A 14,243-nucleotide genomic window follows, 5' to 3' on the forward strand; every position below is an offset into this window, starting at 1 on the left:
CAACATATAAAAGCAACACACAACGAATGAAATTGAGTCAGAAATCCATAACTGTCAAACAGCAAAACACTGTTATACACATCAAATAGGCCTGACACATAGCTACATACTAGAAACACAGTTGAACAAAACCTAGACTGTTGCCACAGATAGGCCTAAACAAAGTCTACATTACAGCCAAAACAACAACGTAATTAGGCTATATACTAAGCGAAATAAGAAACTCTGATGCAGAGCAGTTTTCCCAGCAAACGAAAAAAACGCAATCTAAAGGAAACTATTGTGATTGTGAAAATGCGTCACAATACAAAAGTTACACACACTTTTGTGACGCATTTACAAATTGGCTACTTTGATAAATCAATAATTTCCTGGAGATACTGGTATCTGAGTGATCACCTCCGCACGGACGCACGCGCCCAGGCTCTGCAAAGAGGTCACCATGCAGCGAGAGTGACACTCTCCAAGAGGTCAACTGAACTTTATAACCCCAAAACACAAAATGACGTGGCTGACACAAAACGGAATTCCTTGTCATGTGTTGTGTTTACTCTACAGTGTGTTTATGGAACACATGAGGAAACCTGACCAAAGCGACAACTGCAGCTCCAAAGTTTTTAAGTTGTGCTTTAACTTCCCACTCACCCACCAAAAACATTATACCGAAAGTGTTGTATGATAGTCAAGTACTGTATATAAACATATTTCAGTTAAGCAATGACAATGCAAACAACCTAAAACAGCTCAAATAGCTTTTTGGCTTGTCCAGCACATGAATATCTATGAGGAGGCCAAATAACCCCCCTTGTGTTATACAGGAAGCGAAAAAACAACGTATTAAAAAGTGAAGTTTGTGGGGGTGGAAGTGGACAGAAGCATAATTATCCCACACGCAGTAATGGATTATGAGTTTCACCACAGATGGAGGGAAACAAGTTCCACTGGGAAGGAAGCAATTAAATATCCATGAGCCGGACCCAACCCTGGCCAACATCTGCCGAGAAAGACCAGTATTCAGCTCATAACCAACTGACAAATTAGCGTAATAGGCTAATAAGGACAAATAGAGCGTCCGAATAAAATCATAATGCTGTTTCGAACAGGGTGGCTGTTCAGAGCCAAGGGAATGGAAGCCCACAGGCTACCCAAGGACAATAGAGGCAGAAACTTACCTCGAGACAGGAGCTCTCTCCTCGTGTGAGTCCGGTGCGCAGGGTCCATCGCGAGGCGTTCTGGTGAACGAGGAGCGGCTGTAACGGCCAAGGAACACTTTTTACAGCCTGCAAGGAGAGAGTCAGACGAAGCCTCGCGTCAGTGCGATTATATGTTATGTGCAATATACTGTCAACTCCCCAAAACCATAAAACTTACTTTAATGGCCACCACGTGACCGTTTATGGCCAGTGAGCCTATCTGGCCGCGCTCTGGATGATTTTTACGATCTAATTCATAGACAAAACCCCCATTCATTTGGCACCCAAATGTCAGGGAGCCAGAACCGGCCTAATAAAGTTTACGGCTCGAAAAGTCGAACGGATTTCATGAGAGTAGTGAGCTCGAGCACAGGGGACGCAGAGCCCCTAGAGCAGGTCACTGGCTAGGACCCGCTTTAGACCCACGTGCAGAGGTGAGTAAAGAAAGCGGATATAGATTTGTCTACCTGTTGATTTTCTCGACCTTTAAACTAGCTGGGAAAGTGTAGCTTTTTAAGTTTCAAATGCAATCAATGGGGTGAAAGGGTTACACTGAGGGGGAAAAACGAATATTTCAGGACTGCATTTCAGTTAGGCATAGTCTTGACCTACAAAAACAAGTTACAGCAGGCCTATGAAGTTTGCATTCAACAACTAAAATGTTGGACAATTCTGAGACATACAAACATGCGTTTTACCACCTAGGCACATGAAGAAATAGAAATAACAAATAATTTACAGTCTGTGTTGTTCCCGTAGAAAGTTTATTATAATCCGCATCACCATAACAATATTATTTTCATTTTCCAGTCATTCTTTAAAAACATTCACAAAAAGCTTATATCACGATGGCGTATACGCGATGGGATCCACTATGTAACCCTTCACATCCAAACTAATGAGGAAAAAAAACGTACACACAAAAGACAGAAACACATTCTAAGAAGATGTGCCAGGTGAAACAACTTTACAGCAGCTCGTGCAAACGAATGATACATAGGCACAGCTACACACACTGGGTCAGAACTGCGGTTCCATCACGTGTTCACAACGCACAACAATCACATAAGGCTTATTAAGTCTGTCTACAATAAGGAACAAGTTATCTGAGTTTGGCACAATACATTCAACAAATAAATACATAGGCCTACTTACATACATACATATAAAACAAAGGCTATAGACAAAAGCAACTACATTTCTTATCAAGTAATTCATTATTTGAGTTTCTATACTGTTTTATGAGTGCAATAGGCTACACAACTTCTATTGGATAGTTAATAGACTTATTTGTGGTAACTTTAATTTTTTTCAATTTTGAACAAGAAATAAGTTAAACAAACATGTATTTCCCATTGGTTTTCCTTTAAGACAAACATTTACAGAACGCAAGTTTCTTTTTTTACTCACACAAGCATTATCGTGGTCAAAATAAAATAAATAAAGAGGAAATTATTTTTAAAGGCTGGAGCTTGCATGGACACGTGGATGTTCACTGTCCTAAGAAGCCCTCTGAAAGTCTCTTGGGCTTTTGACATGATAGGAAGTTCTCCCAAGCTTTGTATTATTTTATTAGTGCTCATCGGGGAACCAAATATCAGGGATGGTGGTACCCTATACCCCCTGCCGCTGCCATGCTCATGCTTTTTAGTTTGTTGTCCTTTTTCCACTTCATCCTCCGGTTCTGGAACCAGATTTTGATCTGGCGTTCTGATAGGCAGAGCGCGTGCGCTATCTCGATCCTCCGTCTGCGGGTCAGATAACGGTTGAAGTGGAACTCTTTCTCGAGCTCCAGTGTCTGGTAACGCGTGTAGGCTGTCCTCGCCCTCTTCCCCTCTGGTCCGGTCAGACTGTCTGGTGGTAACACACACAGGATGCAACCATGAGCCCACTATCAAAATAGCAACCTACACAATAATGTTTATTAACGCTTTATGCAGGGTTACTTGGCAACAACTGATCACTCTTCCATGGAGCCTAATCCACAAAAACACACCTTTATACACGATTCACACACATTTCACATACACCTTAAAACGCAGTGGAAGTGCCAATCAATTATAAAAATACCATGCAAATACAGAATAATCCGAAATTATGGCAAAAGAAAACCTATAATCCTATATTTAAATAAAATGTTGGTAAGAAGAATTCTGCATTTTGGTAAGAAGAAAATGTCCTGTGTTTTCATGCCACGTTGAATTATTTTCCCAACGCCTGGGGTACAATATGCAGTTAAACAGGTGGCGTAAATGTCGCCATTACACACGCCCCTTAAAACTACCATTAATAAAATATCGAATAGATGTGATTTGTCTCTCATATAATGATTTGGGAAAATACTTTTGAGCTCCGAAAATGGCAACAAGCACATCTTAAAATGGCTATAGGGCACACCATCCCCACACACACACCACAAACCCACACAGAGACAAGACCAGCTGTATCAAGTACAAAACACAAACACAAGCGTCGACCTAAACAAAATACAAAGCTGTTTTACCATGATTTATGTGCAGTTTCCTCATCCAGGGGTAAATATGGGGCTGGGCACCGTCGGTGACATTTTGGGAAGTTGTCTGCGCCCTTCCCGCGGGCTTCTCTTCCTGGAGGGGGGACGCTTTGGACACACACACCCGGTTCAACAGCGTGCCTCCGTTCGAACTCGGGGTCGTGCAGGGGCTCGTTATGGAGTTCTTTATGTCTCGGTGTTGAGGTTGAGACTCGCTGACCGGAGACGAGCAGCTCGCGACAGAGGAGGAGCACGGGAGCGGGTCAGGTGGAGGCGAGAGGGACGTCGTCTCCGTGGCGCTCGCGGGCTGGGTGTACATGGGCGTCTCGACAGAGGACGTTGTTGTCGCCACCGACTGGTTCGGGGAGTAGCCCTGTGCCCGCACGCTGGCCATAAAGTGCCCGTTACCGCGACTGACAGTGAGGTCCATCCCGTTGTAGCCATAACCGTACCTGCTGGAATGCATGGTCGTGGAGTCCCTGTATTGCTCGTTTGCAGAGCTGTGGTCTCCATAATTATGTAACTGGAAATCCGCGCCATTGGGATAGCGACCGCAGAATGAGTTTACAAAATAGGAGCTCATTGGTTGATAATTCCAATATTGTTGTTTAGCAGGTATTTGTTGCTTTTTTTGTGGAGAAAGTAATAACGTGTGTACTTGATTTGTGGCTCTTGATGGTTTTGCGCGTTCTATAGCACCCTTGCACAATTTATGATGAATTATGGAAATGAGTAGAACATGTACTTGATTCTCTCTTACGTAGGCACCCAAATATGGGGTACGGCTGAGAATCACGTGCTTTTGTTGACCAGTCGTAAATCCTGCTTGATGACCTCCAGAGGTAAACTCGTGCACAAATAGGAAATCTTGGTGGGATGTTAGGGAGGCGCGCCTGGGTATGCGCCTAGGCAGGGCGCTCGCGGGGCCCGGGTTACGTTTCTTGGATTGTCGTGGCGCGCCATCTTCTGGCCGCAGTCTGGCACTGCCTGCGACAGTGTTTGAGGCGTGGGCTCCGAACGGGGTCGTTCAGAGGTTAACGACCATTGCGGCAAAAGCATGGTCTCCCCAAACAATACAACAAGAAACGCAGTGTATACTGAATATGCAACCTCTCCACTGATAGAGAGTATAGAGAGAAATCTGTATTCAATGTTATCCTCATCGATGGTAAACATTATCCTTCGCGTGGGAATAAAACACCTACAGTACAAGAAAAAACAAGTACAAGAAAAATATATTTAAAAAATGATTGTCTAGAACCTTAAATTTAGTTAAATATTTCGTTAAACCATGTTAGAATATCCTATATGAATCAACTCTTTGGACATTTGAATACATTGAAAATGTGTTTATCACAAATAATCATTTTACAGGTGATGCTTAGTTTACTGATGTGCATAGAGCGGTCAACCTGCAGTTATAATCCAATCTAATAGAAAGGCAGTCATTCCTAAATGTTAGATACGCAAAAAATGAGGCATTTGAAACAACTTAAGTTTCGTCTTTTAGATGACGACAGAAAGTAGGCTACAATACAGTAGTCTCAATAAACAACTCTTCGCCCCTCAAGTGAAATTCCATAAATAGTTTTAGAAGTCTGAATGAAAATAACCCACGTTTTGATCAACAAATGATGACTGAATTATGCTAATTAGATAATTAGGCAACAAAAACAATCTGCATAAAATCTTGCAGTTGTGTGTAATGAATAGCCTAATCTCAAGAAAACATGGATGGCATAACAATAATATACATTTTTAGTTTTAGTTTTTTGCAAATATGGATAACTAAAGTCCATTTTCAGAACAGGAAAAGGAGGAGCAGAAAAATATAGGTTTGTTTGAAAATTATCGAAACACATATTGTAATGTAAACACATGTTTTAATCTAAACACATGTTTTAATCTAAACACATGTTTTAATCTAAACACATGTTTTAATCTAAACACATGTTGTAATCTAAACACATATTGTAATGTAAACACATGTTGTAATCTAAACACATGTTTTAATCTAAACACATGTTTTAATCTAAACACATGTTTTAATCTAAACACATGTTTTAATCTAAATACATGTTGTAATCTAAACACATGTTTTAATCTAAACACATGTTTTAATCTAAACACATGTTGTAATCTGAAAACATGTTGTAATCTAAACACATGTTGTAATCTAAACACAGATTAGAAGATACATTTTCCAAGAATGTCTGACGATAGGCGAAATTAACATGATCTTTTTGTGTAGGAATGTTTCTTCATTTTACATGGATAAATAACAAAGGGAAATTTTTATAATTTCCCTTGGCCTTGCTCGGCATCTTCCCCACACCCATTTCCTTCCATCAATAATGTCCTCAGAGTGAGGAAGCGAAAGAAGTAGGCTATGGGACTGGAATCTGCCTAGATAAGTATTGTCAAATTTTCAAAATACAAAGATAAGGCACTACGTAATGACAATCTAAAATTAGGTTCGAAATATGATATGAAGAAAGACATATATCGGTAACAGCAGAAGTAATAATAATGTAGGCCCAATCAATACAAGCAATAACAATAACAAACATATGACGACATTAATTTAGCACTATTTGATTATAGCTGCTGTCCATCGGTGTTGAGTTGCTGGTTTGTTGGTGTAACGTAGAGATAAACTGTATATAGGCCTAAACTAAAATCGGAGAAGCGGTGATGATTATAATAATAGTTGATGAGAATGTGACTCTATAGCTGGAGCAGGGTTATATTAGTGTACAGGCAGGACAGGCAGAGCGATAACTTTTTAAATTATGTAACCTTACAAAAGAGACGTGGCTAGTAAGCAGAAAATGGTGCAGTTAATCTGGAACGTCTATTTAGGCTACTAGAAACTGGGGCAAGCGACTGCAGGTTTACAGTAGTCTCGTTTTGGCAACGAAGGCCCTATCTATCCAAAATCCATTGGACCTCTTGGTTCAATAGTCCCCAAAAGACGATAGCCCGTATTTTGGCTATACGACGCCCCACACAGCCAGTTTAGAGCGCCGGCACTAACTGCGTGATGGATAAGTACGCTGTACGAAGGATGCAGACTCACAGCGGTAATAGGGCCCCTTCAGGCACTGCAGTAGCCGAGGAACAAGCTGCACTCAGGACCAGATGTGTACAGTGGTCTAAAGGAGCCCTGTATGCGAGCCCGGGTCTTACATTTCAGGCATAGTTTGAGAGCGCATACAAGCATGCTCCGGATGTTGGAAGGAGCAAGGATAGGTTCTGTGCTTTAGAATGTCCAGGAGTGTTTGTGATTGTGGCTCTAAAGAGGTTGTTAGAGAGTCTAAGAGCTAACATCTGATTTATCAATGGCCAATAGAAACAAAGTTCCCAAGAAATTATCCCACCCAGGGAAAGGGGGCAAATCAGGAAGTGCGAGAGTTTTAAAAAACGTCAGGACTGGTTGCGTTCTACTCAAGTGTCTGCATCTGCTAGAAACCTCAGGATGTAAAAAAGAGAAAAGAATCAGGATTAGGGACTCTGTGTGCGTGCTTGTGGCGCACAGAGCAGGGAGGGGCGCGTGCTCTCCAGATGGTAAAATGCTAACAATTTGAAATGCAGCTTCAAACCTTGATGAGAGAGTAAAATGTCACGATGCTTCAGTTTTATTTGCTCATAAATTTCATTAGCTACACAGGATGTATTACGTGCGTATTACGTGCGTAACAGTTCAAGCAGCATTTCAGATACCTTAGATGTTGTATAGTGTAGGGGAGTAGCAGCACGGCTATATTCTAATGTTTGGAGCTCGGAGCCTAAGGGTTTCACTGTACCTTGCAATCACACCTGCAACCCTGTACATGTGACTATTAAACACTCTTAATCTGAATATATGAAATGTTTTCTCAACTAGTTTCATTACCACTGTAAATATCGAGGAGGATATTGAATTGGAGCCATTAAGGTAAACGGAACTCTAAAAACACATTTAAGAGATGAACCATAACGGATTAAATTCTAAAACGCAACTCGTCGAAGAAAACTATGCAAACTGACACGCACGCATACAGTAATAAAATGCATCACAACAATAGGCTATTGTGTTGTACTTTTTCCTTGGTATTGATGCCTATTGTGACATTTCGGTCTCTCGGTGTCTAATTTGTGTCATATTTTGAGGTAATAATCTTGCCATATCAATTGTGACGTTTCGGTCTCGCAGGTTCTATTCTATGACATCATTTGGAGGTGACAATCTATTGTTATATAAATGGTGTCTATTGTGACGTTCTGACTCTCTGTGATGTCCAGTGATCGTATGTAAAGAACACTTGACCATCTGTTGTCACAAGCAGAACTCCATTTTAATTTTCTTTCTGCATGTGCTAATAATGATTGCATTTATTTCCTTCGGTGTCAACTCGTCATCAGGTCTTGATGTTTGACCATTCTGCAGGTTATTTGCATAACCCTACACCTTGCCATTTTCTATATCTAGTCTGAATTTACACAGACAAAATATATGTAGTATTAGCTCACCTAACATATAGCTTAATAAAAAAACGTTGAGCACTACTGCTATTCAGAACAATACATTCCAGCTATATTGGGCCTTATGCAGTGCCAATGTAGAGGATTTAAAACTCTTATGAAAATGAATTGCATATTACCAGCAAAATAGCACTAATAGCATATTTTTTGTAACCATATCGTTTGTAAATATTATAAGCGTGAACATCATCAAGATGAATGGATCATTGATAAGAAGGTCCTTTCGATGACGTGGTGCTGATGTTACATCATGGAGGAGAGGAAAAGTGGAGCAAAAATACTCTAGATTAAGCTAATCTATAATTTCCTCAAATCAAAACAACTGCTACAGCTGCCGAAACCATGCTATCATGATACAAACAGCAATGTACACCCCTGTTTTATGGTTTTACGGATAGCACGAATAAAAAGACAAAGGGAAGTTCTGTGTTGGCACAATTAACACATAGACTGTAAAAGAGAGAAAACTGACAGAAGGCTGTGACCAAAACACCACCACACTTCTCCCAAAAGAGGGCGACAATGAGTAGGCCTATTGGCCACAGTTCCAATTCGGGGCTGGTGAAAGACCATCCATTTGAATAGCAACAAATAAACACACATAACATGCATCGCCAATAAATTATTCAAATCCTGATAATGACAAAGCATTTGCCTACATTAGTACTGAATAACATATGTAGATAGGTAAAGCCCAGAGACCACAATCAACGAACCATAGCATTCATCTTAATCATGCAAATAATTATAATATTGTTATTATCAAATCAAATGTTCGGACATAACCCGTGTAACCCTACAACACAACATTCCAACCACTCTTCTGAAAGCCATCGCTATTTAAAACTAAACAAGCATAGAAAGTTATTTTTACTTGAATGCTCACTCTATTTAATGCATGATTACAAAATCATATCCAATCATGATAAGCAAGTAGTATTCTTACCGTATGTGAGGTGTTCGGGTCTCATGGTGTGTGGTGATGTCACAGGGAGAGGACGGACAAGTGCTGCTAGCGCAAAGCGACCGGATCCCCTGTTCTGACAGCTGGGTCCTGGACGAATCCAAGCGCTCCCGGGATCAGGCAACGACGCACTCAACCCGTCCAATGTGCCAAACCGTCACGAGGACCCCGGTAATGAATCCAAACCGTCCGGTTCCATGAGAAGGGCACTGCTTCCTTGCACTGCGTATAAAATAAACTAAAAAGCAAAACAGCGTTACCCACGACGAAAAGAGATGGAAGAGAAAATGCTTTTACATTACAGAAAGGGTTGGATGGCAGACACAGGCTTTTAAATGAGTGCGGTTCTATTCTGGAAAAGGAAATTATGTATAAAAAGTTCATGTTCACTGCTCCATGCCATGTGACCAGCGGCGACCAATGGGAAGCCGAGGAGCCTCGTAAAGTTGTATTGCAATGTTGTAAATTTTCATAAACAACAACGGATTTATGACCTAGTGAGAGAGCGACAGGGGGAGAGAGGGGAAAAAACAGAGAGGGGGAGGAGGGGGCAGGTCAGAACTAGGCGCCATTTTACCGAAAGGAGGGGGGATGCAGTAATTTCCCCTTCACAATAGGCTACACACACACAGCCTGTACAGTCTGTGTCCTCATAGTTAACATACTTTAGTCTCTTTATTAAGCAAATGTTGCATTGGTTTAATCTATTTTTTCACTTTTCATGCTAAATAGACTACGTTAGAAAGAGGCCACCGTGTTATTATGTAATAGCGTAATAGCGTATTTTTAGGCTCAGTATTTCTTGTCATATAAAAACAAATGGCTTAAATGTTAAAATGTTAGAATAACTAAATGAACGTGAAAAGGTATGATACAATATGTTCACTCATGCCTAATGTAGGGTAGGTAGTACCATCGATTTTGGCATGTAGGTTGTATTTCATAACATTTTGGCTAAAGATTTCATCAATGTATGGTTGGCTTACAGGAAATTCGTTACGAAGCTATTTTTCAAACTGAATGGTTTTGTTTTTATTCGATTACTATTGCATCTTACATAATGTCACAATAAGAATACCGCAGAGGAAAAGCGGTGAGTGTCGAATGCAAAGTCTATTTACACCAGTCAAATTGCAAAACAAATGCTTATTTCTGAACATAGGACCGGTTCTCTTCTATACCCTAGATTCAGATAAAACAAACACACAAATTCCCCAACTTACAGACTTACACGTGCAAGCAGACACACTCACGTCCATAAAAATGATATTGACCCTAGGCTATAGCTAGTTAGAATAATTGAAAGCAAAAAAGGAGATGAAAGTACAATAACAACACGACGTTACAATACAGTGTTTATAAGTACTTATGCAGTGTTGACATTCAGTGAGACATCAGTAGGCTATAGGTTTAGTCTCTGACGTAAAATCTGAGGTAGGGTATACAAATTGGACAATTCATTTTTTTGATTGCTGTTTGGAAATCATGCAAATATCTATTCAAATCTCTACAAATCTCGACCCCAAAAGACAAGCTCTCACAACATTAGACATGATAACAGACAGCAGCGCAATATAACGATAATAAGCGACAGTTAAACATTAAAGCCATATTCACCAGTCCATTCAACATTTGCATTTATTTCGCTTTGAAATAGAGACAAAAAGAGTGCGAAAAAGGTTCCTCGAAGTCAATTGAAACTGGAGGTAAATTCTGAAGTTGCGTGAATGCAACTGTTGCCTTAGGTAGTTCTCTGTTCAGGAATGTTATTTCAGTAGTAAAATATCTAATAGTTCCCAACGATTAACATTAAATATTGTATAACATTTACAGTAGACTTGTTCTACATTCAAAGATCAAATTGAGTTGTCATTGTAATAGCGTAGAGTAAATAGGTAGTATCCGTTCCCTTTCATCTTCCTATAGCCATATGCATTTTATAGCTATAGCCAGTGTTTTCACTAGCTTGAATATATTAAATTAGTGCGTCTCAATTTCAGCCCTGCAAGTCGTTTCCTCAATCAGGCTTCTAAGCTCTGAATAGCATGATCGAACAGAGTGTATCGATTCTGTGATAGTCTACATCTAGAACATTTCCTTATTGACCAATATGAACATTTATAGAGTGTTTCTAATCGCCTCCTTGTCTCCATCTCCTCTTGCAGGGGTTTCTGACGCCACACCGGTGGACTGGGAATCTCCGTACTCGGCGTCCTCGGCCTTGGACTGTCCGTCGGTTACCGGATCACTGTCATCATCCTCGTTTACGTCCTCACTGGTGGCACCGGGGGTCGAGCTCGAGGACTCGTCCTTGTGATCTTTCTTCCACTTCATCCTCCGGTTCTGGAACCAGATTTTGATTTGGCGCTCGGTCAGGCAGAGCACTTGTGCTATCTCCACGCGCCTCCGGCGGGTCAGGTACCGGTTGAAGTGGAATTCTTTCTCCAGCTCCAGTGTCTGGTACCGGGAGTAGGTCTGACGTCCACGCTTTCGGTTTGGATCTACAAGAGAAAACGGTTTCAATCTGCTAGGTCCAAGAATAAAAATACTACAAATTGCTCTGCCATGCATAAGACCATGTCCTACACAAGCATGGCATATCAAATAAAATAAAATTTATTTATATAGCCCTTCTTACATCAGCTGATATCTCAAGGTGCTGTACAGAAACCCAGCCTAAAACCCCAAACAGCAAGCAATGCAGGTGTAGAAGCAAATATGTAATAACTCTGATAATATCATGATATTGATAATGAGATATGTGACAATTCTGTGATCTTGCATTCATGTATTATTTCTATAGAATTTAATCAATTAATAAATAAAAACATTTTGTGTCTGTGCCATTTTTACTAAGATGTCTTTCTCAAAATGTTTTAGGACAGTCAATGATGTTTTGCCTCATGTAGCCTATATACACTTCAATAAACTTTATTTTTTTAAAGACTTCGTTCCATTAAAAATATTCCAGCTGGGATTCTAGCCTGTAGCCTATAGCTAATGCACTGCATGCCTCTCCAATTAGCAGCATGTGTTTGTCCACCACTACTAGGTCATACCCACATGGCCCTTAAGCAATTACTACTGCTAGTTTCATTGGTAGGGTATATCTTTATTAAACACTGGCTTGCCTACCAATTCCCTACTAGCCAGAAACTATACTATTAATAGGCTACCACTGCTCCAACCACTGATATTATTTACAACCACCATTAATATAGATTATATCCATGTCTACAAAAAGGTTTCTGAAACTGATGAGGATAATCACATCTGCTACCTCTATCCCATTCAAAAGGTTGAACTGCAGAGCGCACGATCACTGATTTACACTATAACATACAGGTAACTGCCAAAATAATGGAAACACTTGAGTAAATTAGGGATATAAGTATACTGAAAGCAGGTGCTTCCACATAGGTGTGGTTCCTGAGTTAACTAAGCAATTAACATCCCATCATGCTTAGGGTCATATATAAAAATGCTGGGTAGGCCATTGTTTTGGCTACCATGGCTATGCCCTCATAGGATGACAATGCCCCATCCACAGGGCAAGTGTGTTCACTGAATGGTTTGATGAGCATGGAAACGATGTAAACCATATGCGATGGCCCTCTCATTCATCAGATCTCAACCCAATTAAACACTTATGGGAGATTCTGGAGCGTGGCTGAGACAGCATTCTCCACAACCATCAATAAAACACCAAATGATGGCATTTCTGGTGTTAGAATGGTGTTGCATTCCTCCAACAGAGTTCCAGACACTTGTAGAATCTATGCCAAGGAGCATTAAAGCTGTTCTGGCTCGTGGTGGCCCAAAGCCCTATTAAGACACTTTATGTTGGTGTTTCCTTTATTTTGGCGTTACATAGTCTGGTATTTTATTGTCACAAAGGGGAGTAGAAGCAGTAAGAAAGCAGAGGCAAAAAGCATTGCAGAAGCGAAGGGATAATACATTTATGGCCACAGAACTCATTACTTGCGTAATAAAAGTTGAACAATTCTTTCCACGAAATACCAATGGCTTCAAGTAATTAATTGCGCCATTAAGACCACGTTAAGTATCCCACGGTTTTGTAGATTCATTGACATTATAGCAGAGCTCTGCAGAAGCAGGTTGGGAAGGAAGGACTCATCTTAGACTGTACCTGATGTTTTCATCCAGGGGTACATTCGGTAGTGTTTGTCCTCTGGCGAGGTGAGGGGCCCCGGCTGGACACAGCTGTCCCCGAACAGACGGCTCTGGTCGAAGGAGCTGCAGTGCAGACTGCGAATGTCCGGCCCCTGGCCATAACCAGGGCTAAACATCGGGTGGCTCTGGTAGATTGCATTGTTGACGTTGTAAAGTCCGGACAGGGACGGTGGGAAGGCAGGGGCTGCGGCGTTGTGAGCAGATGCGGGTCCTTCTCCATCGGGTCCAAGAGTGCACGAACCTAGGTCTGCGTTTGGGAAGAAAGAACCGCTCGCCGTATATTTGTTAAAAAGACCATCCACATAATAAGAACTCATATTTTTTTCTCTGTGATTTGTTGGGCCAGAATCTTCAGTGTCGTTTTTACGAGGTAATGTGATATATGACAGCAATACACCCTGGATTTACACCAAACCCCATTTTCCCCAGGACCAAAGAACTCACCCACGTGATCCAGCCCTGTGACCGATGTAGCCAATCACCGGCGGGGCCAGAGATTTCATTATAATGCACAGACTGCAGAGTAGGAGGGCCATTCCATTGTAACAGAGTGATGGTGAGACTCCGAATGTTCACTTTAAAATGTATGTCAAACAAAAAACAGTGGAAATTGATAAAAGTACTCATTGTGCATAGAGTTGTATGATTTATTTAACTTTGCAATCATTGTTTTTTGTTAGACATTTTAAAGTGAACAATCTGAGTCTCAGCATCACTCTGTTACCATGGAATTTCCCAGGATTAACACACACACACACACACACACACACACACACACACACACACACACACACACACACACACACACACACACACACACACACACACACACACACACACACACACACACACACAC

The 14,243-nt window shown here is 40.9% G+C and overlaps 2 protein-coding genes and 1 long non-coding RNA gene across 3 annotated transcripts; 1 reads left to right on the forward strand and 2 right to left on the reverse strand.

Moving 5' to 3' along the window:
- Positions 1-1,938: 1,938 nt before the first annotated feature.
- Positions 1,939-4,917, reverse strand: LOC139555098 (homeobox protein Hox-A5-like). The gene is made up of 2 exons (XM_071368590.1): positions 3,697-4,917; positions 1,939-3,047 (listed from the first exon to the last, which is right to left on the reverse strand). The coding sequence occupies exons 1-2, from the start codon at positions 4,286-4,288 to the stop codon at positions 2,791-2,793; spliced, it is 849 nt and encodes a 282-aa protein (XP_071224691.1). The 5' UTR covers positions 4,289-4,917; the 3' UTR covers positions 1,939-2,790.
- A 4,311-nt stretch (positions 4,918-9,228) lies between these two features.
- LOC139555103 (uncharacterized) lies at positions 9,229-12,137 on the forward strand. Its single transcript, XR_011670944.1, has 2 exons — positions 9,229-9,364; positions 11,359-12,137. It is a non-coding gene; the product is annotated as an uncharacterized lncRNA (long non-coding RNA).
- Positions 10,056-14,139, reverse strand: LOC139555101 (homeobox protein Hox-A7-like). Its single transcript, XM_071368592.1, has 2 exons — positions 13,344-14,139; positions 10,056-11,694 (listed from the first exon to the last, which is right to left on the reverse strand). Exons 1-2 carry the CDS (start codon positions 13,702-13,704, stop codon positions 11,312-11,314), a joined length of 744 nt encoding a protein of 247 aa, XP_071224693.1. The 5' UTR covers positions 13,705-14,139; the 3' UTR covers positions 10,056-11,311.
- Positions 14,140-14,243: the final 104 nt, after the last annotated feature.

The sequence above is a fragment of the Salvelinus alpinus genome, chromosome 26 (genome assembly GCF_045679555.1).
Source record: "Salvelinus alpinus chromosome 26, SLU_Salpinus.1, whole genome shotgun sequence".
Taxonomy (NCBI): Eukaryota; Metazoa; Chordata; class Actinopteri; order Salmoniformes; family Salmonidae; genus Salvelinus; species Salvelinus alpinus.